We start from the raw sequence: 25,077 nt of genomic DNA, 5'->3' as shown, positions 1-25,077 counted from the left end.
TAATTAAGTGAGTTCGACAACTCATTTAATTAATATCTAAGTCCAAGAGTAGTACCACTCAACCTTATTGTCATGTCGGACTAAGTCCACCGCAGGGTTTAACATGACAATTTTATGAGCTCCTCTTGAGGACATTATCAACCTAGTATCTCTAGGACACGCTTCCTTCTATAATCAACAACACACACTATAAGTAATACCATTTCCCAACTTATCGGGTTTATTGATTCAACGAACTAAATCTCACCCATTGATAAATTAAAGAAATAAATATCAAATATATGTGCTTGTTATTATATTAGGATTAAGAGCACACACTTCCATAATAACTGAGGTCTTTGTTCCTTTATAAAGTCAGTATAAAAGAAACGACCTCAAATGGTCCTACTCAATACACTCTGAGTGCACTAGTGTAATTATATAGTCAAGATAAACTAATACCTAGTTACACTACGACCTTCTAATGGTTTGTTCCTTTTCCATTTTGGTCGTGAGCTACTGTTTATAATTTATAAGGTACTGATAACATCATCTTCTGTATGTGACACCACATACTATGTTATCTACAATATAAATTAAATGAACAACTACAAACAAATGTAGACAATTAGACCAAATGTGATTCTTTATTCATAATAAATGTTTACAAAGCTTAGGCTTTCAGTATACATTCCAACATATGGATCATTAATAATTGTGAACTCCTCCTCTAAGTCATTTTACTGCTATGGGGGAAATTTATATCATTCAATCTACATATTATTAGCTAAGAATTCTTGTATATTGCATTGTAATTCCTCTAAAATCGGGATATGATGCTCTTCCTTCTCACTCCAAGTAGAATCAAAGTATTTGACAAGTATCATATCAGGATTTTGAATCTCATCTTCTAGGTGACTTCCTTCTTCATTTAAATCAAAAGTCAAATTGATTGTATTTCTATTTGTATTACCCACACCCGTATACTCAGAAGTAGATGGAATGTTAGTTCTAGATAATTCTACTATATCAACTCCCTATTCCACAATAGAATTTGCATCAAGCGCATTTCATATTTCAGAGATAATTTCTTCAGTAATATAGTCATCCCTGAAAAATCAATTCCAAACTAAGTTAGCAAAGTTATAATGTAAAATTTAGTGGTGTTAAAATTCAAAAAGCAACCAACAATAAAGCATGTGTTTATACTAGATTTTCATAATTGATTAGTGGATTTTAACCAAAATACACTGATGGACCAAGGGTATTTGGATTTATCAAAATAGAAATCAATAGGAAGGGTTGAGTGAAGAGAAGGTAGATAGGTGTCAAACCTTGGTTTTAACCACTGTCAATTAAAGTCTCGTGTCATGTCATTTGGCACAAAGGAGTGTAGCTGTTGGATTTCAATCAACTACTCCATGTGGACTTTAAATTTATAAGCTCAACAAAATCCAATTTTTTATGTCAGAACTTACATTTTAAACTCAATTTACAAGTCTATATGTTATTCATGTAATTAATCCATTATATGATTCTCATATCACGATTAAAAAGGGTATGATATGGAAGCATATCAGGCCCACGTTGGTCCTGAAATGGGAGCATATCAAGCCCATGTTGGTTCTGATATGGTATTATATTAGGCCCATGTTGGTTTTAATATGTCATATTAGACCCACATTCTGGCTAAAAATTTATCAGAAAATAATTCAACTATACAATTCTCATATCAGGATTAAAAAGAGCATGATATTTTCCCATATCAGGCTTACCATTGGGCTTAATATAATCTCATATCAGGTCCAGCGTGGGTCTGATATTATCCCATATCAGGCCCACTGTGGGTTTGATATTTTCCTATATCAGACCCACGTTATGGCTGAAATTTATCGTAAGATTAGATCGACTTTGGAGAGATCTAAGTCAACAATAGACGACACCGTTATAGTCCTTAATACATCAGAAATCCATAGAAATTGATTTGGGTGCAATTTGATCTCTGTAGGTTCATCAGTGGATTTTGACTGAAACCCACTGATGGACCTAGGATTTTTGGATATCGACAAAATTGTAATTAACAGGAATAGTTGAGCGAGGTGAAAGTAGATATAATGTCAAACATTCCTTTTGATTAAAGAATAACATCCTAGTCTTTCTTGATATTACAGACCAATTTGTAGCAAATACTATATGTACATAACTAAATTGTATCTCTCTTCTTCTACTAAATGTAGTCTTGCTTGAAATTTATCCTTCTATGTCAATTTTCTTCAAATCAGTAACCTTTGAAGTAGCACTCTTTAATGCCTCTTTAATACCTTACGACAAAACTCAAGCTCTCTACTTACTCTATTGCAATGCTACATAAATGCAGGAAGAGATATGGCAAAACAAAAAGAGGTTCATGTTGAAGTTGTCAACATCAGAACATAAAGAGGAAAGAGAGAGATAAGGTGAGACCTATGATGAGGTGACGTGCATTCAAACCATACAAATAACTTTTGATTTATAAATCTTAAATTATGGTTCGGATGCATCGGAAAACGACCTCTGGAGAAAAGGGATTTAGGAGGTTGGCGGGAGGGGTAGGAAGAGAATAACACTATTTTTGATGTTCTTTTTGATAGTTTTAAAACTAGAATGCTTATTTTGATAAATAAAGAAATATGACCGCTCTTTTTGATAAAAAACTTGTTGTATAAAAGTTCAAGGTTGATTTTGAAGACAAATAGAATAGCAAATACTAGCAAATATTTAAACTTTGTATTCAACTATTCAAGTAGTTGTTTTACAAATTTTGGTGCATATTCACCACATATCCTTGGGCATAAATAGGCCATATTATTTAACTCAACAATAAATTACATGAGAATATATACAAATAAAATAAAATATTATAAGTATAAGATAACTAAATTAAATTAGGTATATGATATAAAAATTATGAATATTTTCTAAAATAAATTATCTTTGTAAAAGTTTCAAGTGCCAACTTGTTTACATATTTGAGTTCATTACTTTTGTATCTTTGTTTGTTTATTAGATCTTTGGGTGAAATTCGTCGTCCTAGCGATTTCATATAGTCAGTCTTATAATTATCTATAAGGAGATAAATCAGGAAACTATAGTTGGTCACTGCAAGAGGACATTTTTTTTGACTTTACCGAGACTTGACCTCTTACTTATTGGAGATAAATCAGGAAATTATAGTTGGGCGCCTTGCCCAGGGGGAGCGTTATCTGCATGGTCCAGGCGGCCGGACCATGAATTTCATCCAAACGCCAGTTGTCGCGAGCCATTGCGATAGGTATAGAAGTTTATCCCTCTCCAGACGCCTGAAACCCTTCTAGGCGCCCCCAACCAGGGCTATAAATATAGTCATGGTCTTAGAAGGTAGAACAACACTTGTAATTGATTATTCTTTAGTCTTGTTCTGTAATTGAGTGTTTTAACTGTTGTAAGAGGCTTCTCCGCCTGAAAGAGATTGTTTAGTGAGCTTTTCATCTTCCTTTGATTAACAACCTCTCCGGGTATAACCAAATAAATTCTCTGAGCCTTTTTTTCTTTAATTAGTTTTCTTTTGTACAAGTATTTATGTTAATATAGCTATAAAGTCAAGAAGGATTTGTTTTTATTGTGCAAGCTATTCACGCGCCCTCTAGCCGGTCATTAAGGGACCAACACCTTCAAAAAGCAAGTCATGGCAGGAAAGACTGGTTGGCCTGACAATTAAAGTCAAGAATTGGTCAATATCACCAATAAGAGCAGGGGTGCGCCTGAACATCCCATGCGGTCGATCGAACCTTGAATTGCCGGTCAGATTTGCGTGGCCGATCAGGCCTTGTATTGTCAGTCTGGTGTGAGTGGTCGACCGAGCTTCGAAGCTCGAGTGCAGATCATCTTACGTGTAGGTAGAGTGCATGGAGTAGCGAGAACTTGGTCGACCGGACCTTCTGATTGATCGGATTTTGTGCCTTAACTCGGGGACAAGCGAGTAAACCTCATTGCTAAGTATTAAGTAACTCAACCAACTCGTCTGTCGATCTGGGCTATGGGTCGATATGACATAGCGTTCCTTTGAAGCCACTAGATAGGTCTAATGCAAACTAGGTCAATGCCCATATTCTTCAAGACCGAGATATCAACCCTTTTAAATGGTGGTCAGTCGGCCTAGTGTGGGCCCCAAACCCAACACCTTCGCACACTTTTTGGAAGTTTGTGTCACGAAAGACAAAGAATATCCTATAGATAAATCGTGCTTTCGAAGCTTCCATCCTATCAAATCATAGAAATTTGTGAACTTATTTTAAAAAAAGTGGCATCATTAGTTTATAACTTGCCCTTTTTTAGGAGTGCTTTGGAAAGCATGTAAATGCTTTGAGATGCGTGCATAGATACAACAGTGTCACTATAAAAAGAGGTCTCTATCTATAGACGGAGATATGTGATGTTGTATTTTTCTACACACACTTTGCTATCGATTTTTTACTATTTCTCTCTATGGATTCTTCCTTGACCTGATACTAATGGTCTCTATGTTACACATGATAATACAGAGTCTTTTTTTTGTCAATAATAACATTCCTAGCTAATTACCTTCACCACTTTTAGAAAAAATAGCAACGTGACCAAATGAACGTTTAAGATGATTAACAATGTTTGAGAAAGTAAATACTAATAAGGAGCTAGATATAGGGATGTAAATGAACCAAAAGGTTCGTAGGTTATTCGGAGTTCGGTTCGATAAAAAGCTCGTTCGAGTTCGTTCGTTTATCTTATCGAGCCGAGCTCAAGCTCAATTTTGAGCTCGACAGTTTTATCGAGCCGAGCTCGAGCTTAAGGATATTCGGCTCGTGAGCTCGTGAACATGTTCGTTTGTAGGCTCACGAGCCAAAAACGAGTCTTAAAACAAGTCTTAAATCGAGTCAAAAAATGAGCTCTAAAACGAGCCAAAAAATAAATTCTAAAACGAGCTTTAAAACGAGTCAAAAAAATGAGTTCTAAAATGAGTCTGAAAACGAGCTCGAGCTCGCTTAATGAATTGAAGCTAATAACAAGCCGAGCTCGAACTATTCACGAGCTTGATCATTCCAAAACGAGCCGGGCTCGAGCCTTGTAATAAAAGTTCGATTCAAACTCGAATCCGAATATAACTTAAATGAGCCGAGCTCGAGCCTAATACTGTTCGACTCGGTTCGATCAGTTTACATCCCTAGCTAGATATGATATGCCTTGGAACTTAGAAGATAGATTGAGAGAGATTTGCGTCCCCCAATGGAGTTGTGAGCATGTAGTAATGGCGGATTTAAGCGAGTCATTTGTAAAGCGATGATAGCGGGACCACGAGCGTCGTAATAAAGAAAAACTATGAAACAAATTGGATAAGAGCATATTTAATAGGAAGAGACTATTAACCAAAAAAAAAAAAAAAAAGAATGTAACATAAATAGGACTTTCACACGCGAGGGTGTATATATATAACGTCATAGTAAATTGAAAATGTTCACAGCGGACAATACAAAATTTAACATTTCATGATTATATATTTTATTTAGAAAAAAAATCCTATAAATATATCATAATTAGATATCGAATCATGAATATTCAGATGATAATTTAATATCATTCCAACTAGAGTATGAATAAAAAAAGAACAATTCAATGCACAAGGTTCTTATCATACGGAGTTCCAACGAAAGATTTATTATACATAATCTTACTTTACTTTTTATAAAAGATTATTTTTATAATTCAAATCTATAATCTTTTGATCACAAGCTAATAATTTTACTATTATTCATCCAAGATATAAATAAGATAACAAAATTTCATGTCAACGTGAAAGTAGACAAAGAATTATTTGGATGAATTATCCAAAGTATATTTTACTACTACTTGAATATTCACTATTTAGTGACTATGCCTCCATGGGTTGGATCAGTTGGAAGGGTGCTTGACGTTTGCAACGGAGGTTTAGGGGTCGAGGGTCGCCAGTTGCACACAGACGTAAAACCTCGGTCTGCTGTGCTTTAAAGATTTACCCCCTCTAGATATTTGTGGGGCCGGACCCCTAAGGTAGCGGTTCCACCTTAATTATAACTATTTAGTGACTATTAATTTGTTGGGATGGATAGTTGGCTAAATACTGATATTGTCATTATAAAATTAGTCGGGTGTATGTTATTTCTTATATATTATTCAGTTGTTAAGATTAATAAATTTATTTTTCTATATTAATTTAGAGTTGGACTGAGAGTGAATGAATCGGTTTTTACTACTATAATTCCTAAGCAGAGGAGGACATTTTTATAGGACCTGATTCGTCGGCTAAGATATGATATTACTTAGTTAATCATTTGACTAGAAGATAGAGGAGGAATAAAAAAACTAGAATAAAAGAAACAGAAGATAATAAAAACAGAAAAAGATAAATAGATTAATACAGTTGATTTGAATTGAAGGGATAGAAAATCATTTTTACTCCTGAAATATGAAAAAAAAAAATCATAACGAAGTCTTAATCCTAAAATGGTCGAACACAGTTATATATATATTCGGGGCGGAGCAAGATTTAATAAAACATTGCAATTCTTTCGTCGTCTCCCCCGCGCGTGCGACAGAGCGGGCGATCCAACAAGGTAACGGCGAAGTAGGGCGCCGGAAGCCACTAGAAGCGGAAAAGCCGGAGGAAGAGAGCGGCATCACCTCCGATTCGGCATCACTTCCTCCGCAGATTCCCGGATCGACAACTCCGCTCCATCGATCTCCTGCCGGTGAGCTCCTTCCGATGCCGCTCCCTTGTAATCCTTTCTTTCTTCTCGAATTGTAGGATTTCCCTTGCGGAATTTCGGTTCCCAGTTCCCGCGTGCTGGAATCCTTGCATTGTCTTTCGTCTTGGCGCTCGATTAGTATATGACTTGCTGTCGCTGAAAAGATTTTTTTTTCCCGTGTTAGGGTTTCGATCTTGGAGCTCGGATGCAGGCAGTGCTGACCTCGAGATGAGCGTTGAGAGCCCCGGAGCAGTCAGAGGGTAGGGTTTTGACTGCTCGGGTCTATCTCTGGACCCCGATCTAGGGTTCCCGTGAATTCCATGGGAGAGGGGGGAGTCGCGTGTGCACCCTCGCAGCGAATCATGGAGCGCCTCCCGATTCCGGAGTCACTCTGTGGGGGCAAATACATGCTGGCTTCGAATCCCTTTACGACGGAAAAGTGTGCGAGGAATGGCGAGAGGAAAGGTGAGTCTGGTGGTGAAAAAGATCTGAAGCTGGATAAGAAGGTGGAGTTGGAAAAAGGGGAGTTTGTGCTGGAGAAGCATCGGAAAGGGGAGTTGGAGGAAGGGGAACTCCTTAATGGGGAATTGGAGAAGGAGGAGCTCCGAAATGGTGAAATTGAGAAGGGAGAGTTTGTTCCCAGGAAATTATGGAAAAGTGAGGTTGTGGTGGGAGGAAGACGATTGGGAGATGAAGTGGCAAGAGGAGAATCATTTTCAGATCGACGGAGCAAATCAGAGCTGGAAAGAGGGGAGTTTGTTCCAGATAAATGGAAGAGAGCAGCAGAACCGGATAAGACACAGGGTCACTCAAGCAAAGGAAGGAAGGCCGATGTGGATAAAAATGAAGTACTAGAGAGATTGCGGAAGCATGACTGGGATTATTCCCCAGAGAGCAGTCACCAGAGAAGTGATAGACGCCCAAGTGATATTGACTCTAGGAAGAGACCATCATTGAGATGGGATGGTGGTGCGTCTGACAGGGATGCTAGGAAATTGTCAGGTGAGGTTAAGCATGATAGACAGCATTCTAATTTGTCTGATCATTCAGGATCAAGGACTACTCGGAGGGCTGAAGAAGTTAATCGCTCTGGTAATTCTTATAGATGCCATAGAACTGAATCTTCCTCTGCTTCCAGCAAGTATTCGTCTTCTAGGCTCACTGATCCATCCTTTTCTTCTGGAGGTACTCATGATAGACAATGCCGCAGTCCAGGCCATTCAGAGAAGTCATCAAAAGAGCACAGCCACCACTCTGACAGCAAAGACCATAGTCCTCGATGCATCAACTGGTCCCCACATGAGAAGAGTCGCCGTTTTGATCATAGGGATCACACTCCGAGCCGTTCCAACCGATCTCCACATTCACGGGTTCGTCACCATGGCCACAGAGACCGAACTCCAATGCACTCAGAGCGGTCACCACATCCACATGATATCCGACATTCTGCTGATCATCGAGAATCAAGCAAGAAAAATAAAGTTAGTGAAAAGCTTCAATCCAGCAGAAATGATGACAGAGTGGGAGGAAAGGATCATGGTGAAAAAAATATAATTAATTGTAAGTCAAATAAGAGCAATGCTGACAGAAGTATTGCTGATAAACTCAGCAAGGAAAAGCTGTTACAGAATTCAAATAGACAGTCTATTGAGATTCCACCTCCTCCTCCACCACCTCATCTTCCTCCTCCTCCTCCTCCACCTGTTCTTCCTCCGCCACCACCTTCCACTCCAGGAGCATTTGAAGATGCATCATCAATGGAAGAGGATATGGATATATCAGATACTCCACCCCGTGATCCCATATCATCTGATTTTGATGCTGGAAAATGGTTTTATCTTGATCATTTTGGCACTGAACAAGGACCTTCAAAGTTAGTTGATCTGAAATGGCTAGTGGATAATGGAGTCCTCCTTTCTGATCATCTGATAAAGCATGCTGACAGTGATAGGTGGGTTACTGTCGAAAATGCAGTTTCCCCCTTGGTGACAATAAACTTTCCCTCTATTGTATCAGATGTTGTAACCCAGATGGTAAGTCCTCCAGAAGCCCCAGGGAATTTGTTAGTTGATGCTGCAGTTCTATGTCAGGAAACATCCAATTCCATGCCTCTGCAACAGGATTTTGGTACAGATGAACCTTCAATTCTACCAGAACCTATCCAAGCTTACCATATAGATGAGAGGGTAGAAATGTTGTTGGATGGTTACAGTATTGTAGATGGAAAAGAGCTTGAGATTATTGGAGGTAACTTTATTGATTCTGCTGTTTTTTTCCTAAGCCCTTAATATTAGATGCAGTGTAAGGTCTGTTTTTGCCCAGACTCTGCAGATTCTACTCCTTTAAAACAAGAAAAAGCCTACACTAGAATGTTTTCAAGTTGATTAAATAACTTTCAGCTTTTCTTAATGAGTCGTGATAAGCTACTCCATTTTATGTCAAATGTCGAACCTAATTTTATTTTATTTTTTGAAATTTTGCTATCTCACAGAAGCACTGAGTACATCGTTTGGGTATGTGGACTGGGAGAACTGGTGTCAATCCGAAGGTATTCTACATTGCTATTGTCACATCTATATGACTATATGAATACATACAAAGAACCTCCTTTGATATTCTGTAGTTTGAATATGCAAGAATTAGCTCATGATTCTCCAGTTATTCTCTCCTTTTCAGTTTCCAAAAAGAAATAGAAAAATGACAATATAAATTTATGTCTTGTCACCTTCCTTTCCTCTTTCTCGTTTTTAATTACTTACTGGCTACTTTAGTCTTGTATCTCCTACTACTTCCATGATTCCTTTAAGGGAGTGCTTGGTTGGATGGAATGGAAGTGAGGAATGGGAATGAGATTGAAAGTTGGTGTTTGGTTTTGGGTATTGATGGTGGGTCCCATGGATTCAAACCCCCAAATATAGGATTGGGCCATTACCAAGTAAAATGAGGGGAATGGGAATCGGATTGAAACCCCCCATTCCCATTATTTACTTCAATGAATCCCATTCCTATTCCCATTCTCTTCCGCAAACCAAGCACCCCCTAAATCAAGAATAGGTAAAATGATATAAATCTTTATATCACAAAACAGGAGAGCTGATGTTGGAAGATGGTAAAAATGCTTGCACATTTTTGTTGAAGTTTCTTATGGTTACCAGAATGGATATTCCATACTCTTTGACTCTGATATTTTTTTGAAAGACTAATAAGTAACGACTTCGAAACTGCAAGAACTAGACTGTCTCTTCAATTTTGATTTATTCTTTTAATTATTTTATTATCTATGTGTGGTTTGTAGGTTTCTCGCGATTCAAGGCTCAAACACCATTACCATACCCAAGAAATGGAGTTGCTATAGATCAAGAAAACTTCTCAACACAAATGACTGAAATCAGGCCAGTTTTTGCACCTTCAGAGATGGATCATTTTGTTCCTGGTGGTAGTTGTAGTGATTGGTTTTCTGGGAGGTGGTTTTGCAAAGGTGGTGACTGGAAGAGAAATGATGAGGTTAACCTCGAACGATCTTGCAGACGGAAATTTGTAATCAATGAAGGTTATCCTCTTTGTAAGATGCCAAAGTCTGATAATGAGGATCCTCGTCGGCAAAGAAAGGACGATCTCTATTATCCTTCCCGGAGTAAAAGGCTTGATCTGCCAGTATGGAGTTTTGCATCATCTGATGACAATAGTGATAATGGTAATGATTCAAGTAAAAATGCAGTTGCTAGCAGATCAATCCAGACTAAGCCTTTGCCCCTTAGGGCTATGAAGGGTATAATTCTTCCTGTAGTTCGAATAAATGCTTGTGTTGTAAATGATCATGTTTCTTCAGAACCTTCTGGAAAGGTTAGAAGCATTGAGTTGCACCCTTCAAGATCTTCGCGATCACACTCTAGTTGTGAAAGGAATTTGCTTCGTGAAGAGCCCTCTCGTTCAAAGAAGGCACATGAACATGACCTACAGATGCTGCATCGATGCCAGGCTGTCCTCAATGTTCCAAGGGATCGGATTTGCACTATCGATGATTTATCTGTTGATCTAGGTGATTGGTTCTATCTAGATGGTGCTAGCTGTGAACATGGACCTTTCTCATATTTGGAATTGCAAGATTTAGTTGGTAAAGGTACTATATTGGAGCATAGCAGTGTCTTTAGGAAGAATGACAATACTTGGCTTCCAATAACTAAGAAACTGATATCTTCCAAACCTATAAATACTGAAGATGGGGCAGGCACACCATCTGAAAAAGGTTGTTATACCCTTGAGCAGTCATTGCTAAACAGTGCTAGTAGTGCTTCTCATTCACTTCATGACTCACATCCTCAGTTTGTTGGCTTTACACGCGGTAAGCTGCATGAACTTGTCATGAGGTCATATAAGAACCGGGAGTTTGCTGCTGCTATCAATGAGGTTTTGGATCCATGGATCATTGCAAAGCAACCAAAGAAGGAAATGGATAAACATTTCCCATTTAACTCAGCTATCACAAAAAGCTCAGCTGTGTTAGCTCATAATTTGTCAAGCAATACTATCTGGAAATCAGGTTTGATTCTTATTGATGTGTTGGGTAGTATGCTCATTCTTTGTTATATATTCTGTCGAATTCGTTATACATGTGACCATTAAGTTACACTGATCACTAGTATAAGGAATTGGATTCTTATGGCTCTGTCACCAATACCATATTGGTAGGATTGGGCAGGAAATCAGTTGATAAAATTTATAATGTGAATACAATGATATGGAACTGTAAGTGATCCAAACTCATATAATAATATCATCTGACATTTCTTTAATTTAACAATGAATATTAGCCATAGTTAAAGGTGATACTAAAATTATCTTCAATTCAGTAACTTTAATATGTTTAATATTATATTCTATTCATTTTATTTAGTATTAAGAATGAGCATACTAGTAACACCTGGTAGAAGCTGATAACACTTATGCATATTGAATTTCATTACTTATTTTTAATATTTTGTTATTTCAATATTTATTTAGCAATTAGAAATATTGGACATGGTTTATAATATTGTTCCATGTTGGTCAGCATGAGGACAACATCGTAATCTGCTTGCAAATCAACATGTGAAATTGAGATGAACAAATGGATGAAGTGCATCTATCATGTGTCATGATCATCTTGTTTCACCCTCTTTTGTTTAGGTTTGGTGCTTGACCCGAGCGCCAATCCTACACGTATAAAAACATCAACAATGATTTCCATGAGACGAGGGCTTCTACGAACGTTGTGAGAGTTGTGAGCATATGATAATGGTTTTTATGACGTGAGATGATAGCTTTGTAGATCACGGTTGTGCATGAGACAATGACTTTCATGAATACAACTTGTCCAAGGCACTCTATGAGACTTCTAATCGCTACACAACTCTCCTCTCCTCTCCTTTGCTTAGGTTGGCGCTCAACACAACCATCGACACTAGCAACAACATGACCAACACATCTCGTTTGTCAGGGGAATAAAACCTTGGCTTGGAATGTGATTCTTGCTATTGAATAATTTTTAAATTTTAGAAATTTTCTTTGGCATTTTTAAATTCTAAAACAATTAATCTAAGTAAACGATTATATCAGGCCTATATGAATATAATGTGATGTATTAGTTAATTAATATGGATTATATATATTAGAATACTCTATAATCCCTTTCCCAGATACTCTTGTTCGCCCACTTTTTGTCGTGGCCACTAAAGCCAACATATGCACTAAATATTACATACATTACAACATTACTTGTGTGATGTATCCTTCACTAAGGAAGGCTTCCAGATGATTAAGTCCCTCTTCTGTTGTGACATTTTTCGCTAAGACCTCTTCATCTCCAATATGGTGATGCTCTAACTTCAAGACCCACTCTCAGTCCCTAATAATATTGGTGAAAACCTCTTTGCTTTTGTATACAAGGTATAGGAAACCATGTAGGCTCTGACAAAGATTTGAATTTCCATTACTTTGGTCTAATAGTGTAATGTGATTAATATATTAGCCAATTTGCTGAACTGAGAATTTAGGTTTTAAGTTATGGTATATGTAAAAGAGTACAACAAGAAATAAAGTAATGGAGTATGCATTGTTTTAGATAGCTCGTTAAAAGATGAATTATTAGTAGTTAGGAAGGCGATAGGGTTATAACTCATAAAATAGTGGCGGTGAAAAAAATTATTAATATAATTAGTATATATGCACATCAAATAGGATTAGATGAAGACACCAAATATATGTATTGGGAATACTTAGATGAGGTAGAATAAAAAATTTCATCAAATAAGATATTTTTAATAGGAGGAGATCTAAATGGGCATGTAGGATTAAGAAATGAGGAATATGATAGAGTGCGGGGTTATAGTTTTGGAATAAGAAATGAAAAAGAAAAACTATGTTGGATTTTGCGGTAACATATGAACTTATAATAGTTAATATGTTTTTTAAGAAAAGAGAAGAATATTTGGTTATGCTTAAAAATGGGAACAATAAGTCACAAATATCAATAGAAGGAAAATGTGCACGACTCTTAGAATCAAGTGGTGTAAGTTAAAGTATGAGAAATAAAATATTATTGTACACTTGTAAGAAAGAAGGGAATGGGGACATCTGTAAAATACTTGAAGTGAGAGAGAGGAAGACAAGATATATTATCCAAATAAAATGCAATAAAGATAAATACAATAGGGTACTGGTGCATGGTGAGGAAATAAAAGAGGAAGAGGTATTTTCATCAATTTTTTAATGAACATGCAAATGTAATTTAGATAATTTAAGTATGTTAGAGGAGTATAGAAATTTAAATTTTTATTGAAGAATTGAAACTTTAGAAGTGGAAGAGGCTTTAAATGGAAAAGTTGTTGGATCAAATGATATTCTGATAGGGTATGGAATTGCTTAGGAAAGCAAGTTATTGAATGATTTACAAAGCTATTCAGCCTGAAATTAAAAATGAAAAAAAAATACTTGATTAGTGGAGTGTAATTACTCTAGTTCCTCTGGATAAAAAGAAAGGAGACGTACAAAATTAGTGAATTTTAACGGCATTAAAATAATGAGTCATACTATGAAAATTTAAAAAATAGTGATAAAAAAGACTAACGAAGGAAACAATAAAAAATTAATTTGGATTCATACTTGCAAAGTCGACAATAGAAGTTATACATATTCTCAAATAACTAATTGAAAAATAATAGAAAAAGAAGCAAGTCTTACACATGATATTCATCGATTTAGAAAAAATTTATGACAGAGTTGTATGGAAAATTATATAGAGAATTCTAGAAAAGAGAGGTGTTAGCATTACATATATTGAAACGATTAAGGATATGTATGAGGATGTAATGACAAGAGTGAAAGATTAACCTAAAAGTTTCCTATAAAGATAGGGTTATATCAATGAGCAATTTTAAGTCCTTATCTTTTTATACTAATCATGGATCAACTCATCAGACACATCTAAGACATGTTACCATGGTGTATGTTGTTTTATATTGTTTTCGTAGATGAGACACGTGAATAAATAAAAGCTAAACTTGATTTTTGGTAGGAAACACTGAAAGTAAAATGTTTTAAGTTTAGTAGAATAAATATAATATATAAAATTTATGTTTAGCAATATAGTAGACATAGTAAGACAATTGCTAAGATAGAAAATGACGAGTTATGTGTTTTCAAGTATTTATGATTATTTTTACAAAAGGATGGAGAGGTTGAGAGATGTTTTATATAAAATACAAGTAGGATACTTGAAATGGAGGAGAGCGTTAGGTGCTTTTTTGTGATGGTAAGGTACTTCTAAAATTTAAAGGGAATTTCTATAGAACGACGGTTACACCTGCTATGCTATAAGAATTTGAATGTTGGGTTATGACTCGAGCACACGAGAGTCGCATAGATGAAGATGCTAGAAATAAGAATATTAAAGAGAAAGTCAGAATTGCACCTATTGAGAGAAAACTCCAAGAGACATATTTCAATGGTACGCACATACTTGTATTTAGAAGAGCAATAAATGCTCCAGTTTAACGATGTAAAATTATGATAAATACACATATTGTACAAGGAAGAGGTAGACCAAAGAAGACTTGGTTAGTAATGATAAAACAGAATAAAATTTATTTAAATATAGATAATGATATAATAGGGGATATAGTCCAATTACATAGGAAGATCCATATAGTCAACTCCACTTATGGGGTAATGCTTGGTTGTTATTTTACTTGTTTGTCTCTTAGCCTCAAGTGTCTCACATACCATAGCTGCTCGTCTATGTTGTATTTTCACTGCTAAACTTTGTTGCACCTACTGTCAATCTCAATTTTGAGTGTTTGCCTTTGCTGCTAATCCCTCACACTCTCTTTCATCTTCTCAAAGTATCTGCTGTCACCAAGCCTTCAAAAAACAAGCAAAAAAAAAAAAAAAAACAATTTTGGCCTTTTCATTCTGGTATTTCCAACTGAATCTGTTAGATACAAGGTATTTCTGGCCATTTCTACTGTGTTCTAGTATACCTCAGAGGCTTCTCTCATTCCTTGGTAAATCTAGGAATGCCTCCTGCAGATTCTGATTTGGAGTAGTTGTTTTGGAAACTGTGCTATAAACACAGATATGTAAAACACGTGAGGATGATGGTCTCATCTCTGAGTTGTATAAATCCTTTTATTGCCATATATTTGTATGGTTTTCATAAAAATTGGATAGTAGATATTTCTGCTTTATGATCATTTGTTCGTTGTGTTATCTATGCACTAGAGCACTAGGCATGTGCTACCTGTTCTATACTGTTAGTTTCTGGATTTTTTGTTCCTTGAATATAATTCAGTGGTAGGATAAGATTCATATAGCTGAGCCCAACATTTTTTTGTGACTTAATCCTATGCTTTTATGCAGAGGATGTGATGTACCATGATGGAAAAAGACCTCGATTGCTCATTGGGGATAGTGATGAGGACTCTGAAATGGGGGAGGCTATACTGATGAAAGAGAAGCTTGATTTATCGTTTGAGGATTTATATTGCGAATCTGATATCTTTGCGGATATTGTTACTACTTCACTGGCAGAGAATGAAAACTGGGGTCTGTTGAATGCACCTATTCTTGCTAGGACATTTCACTTCCTAAAGAGTGATATGAAGTCTCTTGTCTACTCTGCTGCAACATGTAAACATTGGAATACATCAGTAAATTTTTACAGAAATATCTGCAAAAATGCTGATTTGTCCTCCGTCGGACCAAAGTGTACAGATGCTGTATTTCGCATGCTTATGGTATGTGCACTTACAGTTTGTTTAAACTTGTTTATTTAAGTCATAAATACTAATTTTAGCTCGTCTCACAGGGTGGTTTTGGCAGGAAAAATCTTACATCCATAAGTTTAATGGGCTGTGTCAATGTTACTACTAGTGTTGTTGAAGAGGTCCTCCAGCTGTTTCCACACATATCTTTTGTTGACATCAGAGGATGCTGTCAGTTTAAAGAATTACAAATTAAATATCCAAAAGTTATGTGGATAGGAAGATCAGGTTCAGCCAAAACAAAATTTTTTGAGGAATCTCATTCAAAAACGAGAAGCCTAAGGCAGATAGCTGAAAACAATTTCCCATTGTCGAGAACTTATCGCTCCTTGAATGGTTATCTGGATGATTCTGATGATCTAGGAAATTTTGCCATTGACGAGCCTAATTCCTTCAATAGAAACAGTATTTCAGGCCTCCAGTTCAAGCAGGGGTTTTACAAGCGACCCAAGTTACTTGATTCTAGAAGGTCTTCAGAACTTCTATCTAGGGATGCACAAATGAGACGTTGGTTGCATAGGAAGTCTGAGAATAGTTATAAAAAGATGGAGGAGTTTATTGCCAGTAGTTTGAGGAGTATCACAAGGGGGAGCAAGTCCGAAATCTTTATACCTAAAGTATTCCCAAAATTATTGTATTTCAATTTATCTATTTATTTATTTTATTTTGATACCTGTAATAGAAGGGGAGCCTTGGCGCAACGGTAAAGTTGTTGTCGTGCGCACAGGTTCGATTCTCGGAAACAACCTCTTGCAAAATACTTGCTACGTACAATTGACCCTTTCCTGGAACCTCGCATTGGCGGGAGTTTCGTGTACCGAGCTGTCTTTATTTATTTATTTTGATACCTGCAATAAAGACCATGTTTAGATATGGATTATGTTTTCACATCACTTGGTGTTTGATTTCTATTTCAGATTTCAAAAATTGAAGATAGGATGAAAAGTGGTTATTATGTGCGACATGGCTTGAGCTCTATCAAGGATGATATTAGTCGGATGTGTTGTGATGCGTTTAAGTAAGATATTAGATTTTTGCTTTTGTTAGAAAATGAAAAATCTGAATTCTTTTCACCAGATCTTTTGAAGCATTAAATGTTTGTATGGTGTTCTCATTATGTCGGTCTTGGTAGCTATAAACTACCCTTTTGAGATTAAATTCTACTTAATTTATCCAGTTACTTAGAACATTGTGTATCAGAATTTTTGTACTCCCACAGCAGCTTTTAACTAAACTGTTCACATTTCTGTAGATCAAAAAGACAGAATGATGGAGACATGAAAAAGATTATCTTTTATTTCCTTCAATTGATAAAGAAGTTGGACAACCCAAGGTTGATTAGTGAAAGAGATGAGATGGCAAAGGCAGCCAAAGACAATTCTGATGCAGGAGCATATATATCTGAAAAATACAAAAAGAAACAAAATAGGACTTTGGGTGAAAAGAAGGCCACAAATAAGAGTGCATTTTATTGCGATGGAGGAACAGATAATAAAGCTTCTGCATTTGATCGTGAAATTAAAAGGAGTCTCTCCAAACTAAAGAAGAGAGATATGGATTCTGAAAGTGAAACATCTGAAGAGCATGAAAATGATTTCTCTGATGAAGATGAAAGGAGTGAAGATGAGAGTACTGCTTCTGATACGGAAAGTGACATGGAAGTTCATACAGGAAATTCAACATGGGAGTCAAGAGGAGATTTCTTCTGCAAATTGGAGGAGTCCATTGAGTCAGCAGCAATATATGACCGGGAATGGGGTGCTCGCATGACTAAAGCTGGCCTTGTTCCTCCTGTTACTAGAAAGTATGAAATCATTGACAAATATCTTATTGTAGCAGACAGGGAGGAAGTACGAAGGAAAATGCAAGTTGCATTACCTGATGATTACTCTGACAAACTATTGGCACAAAAGAATGGTATTGAGGAGTCAGATATGGAAATCCCTGAGGTTAAGGAATATAAACCCAGGAAATCTCTTGGAGTTGAAGTTATAGAGCAAGAAGTATATGGCATAGATCCTTATACACATAACCTCCTCTTGGATACTATGCCAGACGAGCCAGAATGGACTCTTACAGATAGACATACATTTATAGACGAGGTATTATGAATGTGTATGGATTACATTTAAAGTCTTCTTCCCTTTATATTATTTGCATTATTGAATATTTGATACTACCTGCACTGTTCTGCCAGTCTATTCTCCGAACATTGAATAAGCAAGTCAGACAATTTACTGGTTCTGGTAACACCCCTATGGTTTATCCTTTGCGGCCTGTTTTAGAAGAAATGCAAATGAATGCAGAGGAAGGAGGTGACAAGCGGTCATTGAAAATGTGCCAGGCCGTCATAAAGGCCATGAGGAGTCGCCCGGATGATAACTACGTTTCTTATAGAAAGGTACTTCCAAATTAGGTGCACGAAACTAGATAGGATCCTTTTCAATGTGGTTCCCATTTTGTTAATCTTGATATTTGTTTGTTGTATCAGGGCCTTGGAGTTGTATGTAATAAGAAGGAAGGATTTGAACAAGATGATTTTGTTGTTGAGTTTTTAGGAGAGGTATACTTTTCTGGCTTTCTTTTATACATGGAAGTATAAATTTGTAAGTTTCATCATAAATTAGTGAGGCAAATGTCTGTAGATCACTTAAAATTTTAGCAGATAATCTGGGTCACTTGGTTTAGTTTTTCATGCTATTCAACATGAAAGCATCTTTAAGAATTCAAATCTGAACTTATCTTAAGATAATATAATAATATTCTTTATAATACAACTCTCTTTTACTCTGGTGACTACAAGCAAACATTCCTTTCACCATGCTCGCCTATAGAGAAAATGGAACCCGCAGAGTGAAATTTTTAGGACCTTAATCATAGCAATAGGAAGTCCTAGTGTAGTGTACTGTGTAACTGTGTTTCTATTCTATGATGAGTTGCTGGGTAATACTGGAAATCTTTTACTTTAATTTCGCTGCTCAAGCTTAGATGTTTCATTTTGTTTAAATTCAGGTCTATCCAGCTTGGAAATGGTATGAAAAGCAGGATGGTATTCGGTCCCTGCAGAAAAATAGTCAAGAACCAGCTCCTGAATTTTACAACATATATCTGGAGAGGCCAAAGGTGATTATTGTTGCTTGATGTGAATTATCAAGCCAAATACTAGTTTGTTGCATTTCATTCAAACAGCTAATTTTCTAATTTTTATATAATAGGGTGATCTTCACGGGTATGATCTTGTTGTTGTTGATGCTATGCACAAAGCAAATTATGCAAGCAGAATTTGTCACTCATGCAGGCCGAATTGTGAAGCAAAGTAAGCGATATCTTCTATAGACCTTTCTCCAGATGGCTATTTGTGTTTTGAAAGAATTACTATTTTTAATTTTCAGCATGGTTCCATGATAAAACTGATCTTGCTCATATTTCTAGACTAGTTCTCTGTGGGTTTATTCTTTTATGATCCACCACGACACACTGAATGATTGTGTAATCTTCTTGTAATAGCAATGCTTTTATTAATATCAAGGACAAGCTTCAGCAGCATGCTAACTTTCTACTGTGCTCTGTGCCTGGATTTTCTTACATCTCTTTATACAACTTTGGTGATACATATTTTGACTTGACAATCATCTTTTTACGATATTTTTGAGACAGTCATGCACTAGCTGGCAGTAGTTTTTTTTTCATGTTAAAAAGGAAAAAAGAAAAATATTAATCTATGTAAACAGGAGACAGCCTTTTCTGTTCATGCATTACTAGCAAAAACTTCTAAACTGATCTTACTTTCCTATATGTCTAAGATCCATGTGTAATCTTCTCTGTCAGCTAGAATGCGTGAACTACGACTTATTCTTCACACAAATCTTAACAGAAATACTTTGTTTTATTTGTACTTGTTTTTTTTCCAACTTAATTTTCATTATTTATCTAGTGAATGTGATATTTATTCATTGAAACCTGGCACTGATGTTGTCTCAAAATGTATGTTTTAACTGTTTATTATTCTGGATCAGAGTTACAGCTGTGGATGGTCAATACCAAATTGGTATTTATTCTCTAGTACCAATTGGTTATGGTGAAGAAATCACCTTTGATTACAACTCTGTGACAGAGGTGTGCATCAAGCCAGCGAAATGTATTGTCCTATTTAACTAGGGTATCCCCATTCTCCATTGTGTAACGTCTTCATTCTATGCAGAGCAAGGAAGAATATGAAGCGTCGGTTTGTTTGTGTGGTAGTCAAGTTTGCAGAGGGAGCTATCTGAATCTGGCTGGGGAAGGAGCATTTGAGAAGGCAAGTAATAGAGAAAATGTGCAGTGACTGAATTATGTTATTGATCAGATTTTTGAGGTGCCAATTGGCCACACTTGGCCTATGGGGGCACTGCTGATTCCACATCCCTTTTTTTTTTTTTTGCAATCTTTTATTCATCGATTGCTGGTTCTGAGTTCACTGAAATTAAATTTTGACCACCTTATGTAATGCATCAGGTTTTGAGGGATTCTCATGGAGTTCTAGATCGTCATAAGTTAATGCTAGAGGCTTGTGATGCTAATATTATCGTACAAGATGATTATCTTGACCTGGCAAGGGCTGGTCTGGGACCTTGTTTGCTTGACGGATTACCTGATTGGCTTGTTGCTTACTCGGCTCATCTGGTGATTTCTCTTACTACCTTGCATTTTTGTTTTCTATATTTTGGTCCATCAGTTGATGATCCCTGTCCCAATGAAGGTGAGGTTCATAAACTTTGAGAGGAAAAAACTACCTGATGAAATTCTGAAGCATAATTTAGAGGAAAAGAGGAAATTTTTTTCAGACATATGCCTTGAGGTTGAGAAGAATGATGCTGAGATTCAGGTCGTGCTGAGATCCATGTTCTGTTATCCTGTTTGTTCTGTCTGTTTTCCTTCGAGTGTTAACCTTCTCTTTGATATTCAGGCTGAGGGTGTATATAATGCAAGGCTTCAGAATATTGCACTCACTCTTAATAAGGTATTCTCTCTCTCTCTCTCTCTCTCTCTCTGGCAAAAATGTCATCCTTTCTTCCTACATTGAGATGCATGTATTCATGCGGTTGCTCATAAGTCATGCCATGAGCTTAACCTAAGGCCAAAGTGCATAACTCCTTCCAAGATAACCTTGTCACTGTTTCCTTGGAAAGGTGGAGAATGAGAAAGGAGAAGAAAGGAGGGTCGGTGGAAGAAAGCAAAGGGAAGTAACTTAACATTTTTTTGTCCTTATTCCTTCTGAGAGGAGGAACAAAGGTAAAGGAAAGTCCATCTTTGCCCTCGTCTTCATTGCCAAGTTTGTTGTTCTACAATTGTCGTTTACCAGACCCCCCACAAGCCTTTTTTCCTTTTTGGCAACCTTCCCAACTACCAATTTGACAAGGGCAGTGTCAACTGTGTTTCCTAGGAGGGTGGGGAATGAGAGAAGCAACAAAAGGAGGGGGATGGTGGGAGAAAATATGGGGAAGTAAAATACATTCTTTCTCCATGTTTTCTTTTATTAATGGAACAACAACTGTTGTCGTCTGGCTTGGGGGTATTGGAACTGGTCGTGGTCCCAACAATGAAAAGATTCTTTGCTCCTGTGCTGCACTAACCAATGAAGCAAAAATGATCACTGTGGTTATCACACACAAAAAGGAGTCTTGTCTGATTTAGGCAATGTTTTGAAAGAAAACTTGCCCAAATTTACCTATCCTCTCCCTTCCATTTAACTCCTTACAAAGAAATCATTAATTTTACAAAAAAAAAAAACTCTTCTCTCTTTCCGAAGGAAACATGACAGTAGTGTGAATTCTAGTTTCTAGTAATATGGGGGACCAAATTTTGACATCAAATTGTGATTTAGGAAAGTAATTGGATATTTTAAATCTTTTATCTGTGTATGAATGCTCAAAAAAAATGATGATAATGTGCTGGTGGTTGATTAAATTCTCTTGAATGCTGTTTTTATCTAACAATTAATGCGACATCACTCATGGCCTAGATATTTTGGTTACCCTTGAAATTTTTTGATCTTAGATTAGAGATATTTGTTCCACTGTATTTGTTGTTAGCTTTAGCTCTAAGTTCATTTTCAAACTGCTTCATTGTCGCACCACTTCTTATTAGAACTAATGGATTTATAGGAGGATTCTTTCAGAGTGATTGCACTTTTTACCACTGTTTTGGGTGTTCATGATTTTTCCTTAAACTAATTTTCACTATATATTGATCATTGCGGGACTATGCAGGTAAAGTATGTCATGAGGTGTGTGTTTGAGGATGCCAAGAATGCTCCGCCACCGATTGAAAAACTTACTGCAGAAGGAATGGTTTCAGTCCTCTGGAAAGGGGAGGGTTCCTTGGTTGAGGACTTGCTGCATTCCATGACACCTCATTTAGAACCAAATCTACTTATCGATCTCAAATCCAACATTCAAGCTCATGATCCATCTGGTTCCGATAACATTGAGACTGCACTCCGCAAGTCTTTGTTATGGCAAGTCTTAGTTGCGAAATGTATCTTGTCTCCCAATTACTTTGCTACATTTAGATTCTTACTATAGTACATTCTTTTATCAGGTTGAGGGATGAGTTACGAAATTTTCCATGTAGCAAGAAGTGTCGGCATGATGCTGCTGCTGACTTGATTCATATATATGCTTATACAAAAGTGTTTTTTAAGATTCGGGTAAGTAGGCATTAAATGGTTGTACATGAAAAGAGAAAATTTAGGCCATGTTTGACATTTTGAAGCATGGATGCAGAAGTACAAGTCTGTTACATCTCCCCCAGTCTACATCAGCCCCCTAGATTTGGGTCCCAAGTATGCTGATAAAATGGGGTCAGGCTTCCAGGAATATTGCAAGACGTATGGTGAGAATTATTGCTTGGGTCAGTTGATCTATTGGTACAGCCAGATGAATGCTGACCCAGACTGTCGACTAGTGAGAGCTCGCAAAGGTTGCTTGTCGCTGCCCGATTTCTCCTCCTACTATGCAAAGACTCAAAAGCCATTGCGAGAACATTACAGTTTACGAACTGTGCGATTTATGATGTCACGGATGGTGAGTGTGTTCCCTATTCACATTATGCAATTACAATTTATGTTGAATGATTTGATTCTCAATCGATTTTGCAAAGATTCATGTTGAATGATCTGATTATGAAAACATTGTAATGGTGGTAATAGGAGAAAGAACCGCAAAGGCCATGGCCGAAAGATCGAATATGGCTATTCAAGAGCAACCCTAAATTTTTTGGCAGTCCAATGCTGGACGCCGTCCTCAATAAATGTCCCCTGGACAAGGAGATGATGCATTGGCTCAAGACTAGACCGGCAGTGTTTCAAGGCTGATGAGCAAGTGCAGCAGCCATGCCACCATATCCCTCCATTCCTGGTGCGTCCATTGACCACATTCTTTTGTTCTCTGTCAAATAGGACTCCCCTTAGCCGTGGAGAGTTGCTTGTCTGAAGCAGCATTTCCACACTTGTACAGTTTCCCCAGCATGTAATTTGTATTTTGATTTATTTAGGATAGTTGATCATTGATCCAATGTAGTATTTCTCTCTCTCTTTTTTTTTTAAGTTCCTTCTGGTAGTTTTTGCCTGACACAATGTACAGATATCAATCTAGTTGATAGTAGGCATGGAATCACCATATGGCAAGTTCTTGTGCTATGTTTCTTTGTAATCACAGCTACTCTTGGCTTCAATATTAGTCGAGTGTTTAACTTTTATTTTGTAGTCTCATTTAGACTGCTGATCTTATATAGTGAAATAAGGTTTGATTGTTATTATATTTTCTTTTAAGATTGCTGATTTGGCCATGTCACCATACTCTTGGACATGACAAACAAGCAAACCAGCATGATTCAGATCCCCCAACTAATGTTTGCATCGACTAGTGATGTCTCCACGACAACATCCAACAGTCTCTATCCATTGCCCTTCATCAAGGACGCCCAACTGCTAATATGCAGAAATGGCACCGATAGCAGACTTGATCAGCTCTGACAACACCGACGACCATCCATTGGAACTTGGAAGAGCTCCAAAGTTCTCCTCCTAGGATCCCTGTCGGGTCAGGCCTAGCGGGCCGCTGGGCGGTGGGACCCGCCTTTTTGCACAATTGGAAGAGCTCCAAAGTTTGTTTTGCATCTCCATGTGCAAGTAGCCATGTGCAAGAATGTCCAGCTTCTCACATTTCTTTGGGGGCATTTTGTCAAACAGTTCTTTGGCAGGGCTTATCGTCCCCAATCCAACATTACCCATTGACCAAGGAATTCCAGCACGCTACGTCCTTGTCCCATGTCCATTGATCAAGATAGTCAAGAAGAAGGCATCCCACTCCGGCATCGCGTCGAACAGATTTCGAGCCTCTGATTTGCAGCCACGCACCGAATCCTTGAACCGAGAAACATCGTCCAGCTTCGGAGCGGACGCAATCTTGCCGCTCTTGCAGTAAAAGCTGATCGATCCATTAACCGTGAATGAGCCAACGAACCGAAGCGCAGGCCTTGAGGACGAAGGCATACGGGTAATGGTCAATTAAGATGCGATTTTGACGCATCTAGGCGAAGGATAGGTCTTTGATTGGGGTGGGCGACGACCAGGCGTGGGATCGGATCAGGATGTTCCAGGAGAAAGTATCGGGACAGCAAAACCTGCCAGAAGACGAGATCGGCGCAGGTGGAAGACGCGCCGCCGGTTAATTCGCAGATAGCTTAAGGGGCAGCTTGCAGCAGTCGAGATGAGGAGAGCAGATCTCTAGATCACTTTTTGTGATTTAGAGGATTGCCCCTTTTTATGTATCAGTGAGATGAGATAGGCGTGAGTTCGTTTTCTAGCCAGGTAATTAAAAAAATCTAAATATTATATATATATATATATACATATATATACTCATTTCTATCAATTAAAAATTGAAAATTATTTTATCTACTCAAGCTTAATTAAGTACAAAAATATTTCACTTTATTAAATGCATAGTTTATAAGAAATAATCTACTTCAGTACTATCTTGTAG

General features: G+C 37.1%; 1 protein-coding gene across 3 annotated transcripts; it reads left to right on the top strand.

Moving 5' to 3' along the window:
* Positions 1-6,545: 6,545 nt before the first annotated feature.
* Positions 6,546-23,788, top strand: LOC121997428 (histone-lysine N-methyltransferase ATXR3-like). Of its 3 annotated transcripts, none has more exons than XM_042551827.1 (21): positions 6,546-6,755; positions 6,937-7,844; positions 7,938-8,999; positions 9,244-9,300; positions 10,048-11,292; positions 15,648-16,024; positions 16,096-16,668; positions 16,969-17,069; positions 17,304-18,153; positions 18,249-18,452; positions 18,543-18,614; positions 19,064-19,174; positions 19,267-19,367; positions 20,068-20,167; positions 20,253-20,348; positions 20,546-20,713; positions 20,790-21,050; positions 22,300-22,547; positions 22,631-22,739; positions 22,816-23,115; positions 23,241-23,788. In XM_042551827.1, exons 2-21 carry the CDS (start codon positions 7,073-7,075, stop codon positions 23,403-23,405), a joined length of 6,972 nt encoding a protein of 2,323 aa, XP_042407761.1. In that variant the 5' UTR covers positions 6,546-6,755; positions 6,937-7,072; the 3' UTR covers positions 23,406-23,788. The 3 variants fall into 3 exon arrangements, with proteins under 3 accessions (XP_042407761.1, XP_042407759.1, XP_042407760.1); XM_042551826.1 differs by having other exon boundaries at positions 6,547-6,755; positions 6,937-8,999; positions 20,790-20,915; positions 20,997-21,050; XM_042551825.1 differs by having other exon boundaries at positions 6,937-8,999.
* Positions 23,789-25,077: the final 1,289 nt, after the last annotated feature.

The sequence above is a fragment of the Zingiber officinale genome, chromosome 6A (assembly GCF_018446385.1).
Source record: "Zingiber officinale cultivar Zhangliang chromosome 6A, Zo_v1.1, whole genome shotgun sequence".
Taxonomy (NCBI): domain Eukaryota; kingdom Viridiplantae; phylum Streptophyta; class Magnoliopsida; order Zingiberales; family Zingiberaceae; genus Zingiber; species Zingiber officinale.
The sequence above is the reverse complement of the archived record's forward strand: the minus strand, read 5'-3'. Positions and strand labels throughout refer to the sequence as shown.

What these genes read in the sequence shown, in the direction of transcription:
- LOC121997428 (XM_042551825.1), top strand. Translation starts at nt 7,073, where the DNA reads ATGGGAGAGGGGGGAGTCGCGTGTGCACCCTCGCAGCGAATCATGGAG. An exon ending in TTGCTTACTCGGCTCATCTG is followed by an intron (nt 20,714 to 20,789) that starts GTGATTTCTCTT and finishes GTCCCAATGAAG; the next exon opens with GTGAGGTTCATAAACTTTGA. An exon ending in AAGTGTTTTTTAAGATTCGG is followed by an intron (nt 22,740 to 22,815) that starts GTAAGTAGGCAT and finishes GCATGGATGCAG; the next exon opens with AAGTACAAGTCTGTTACATC.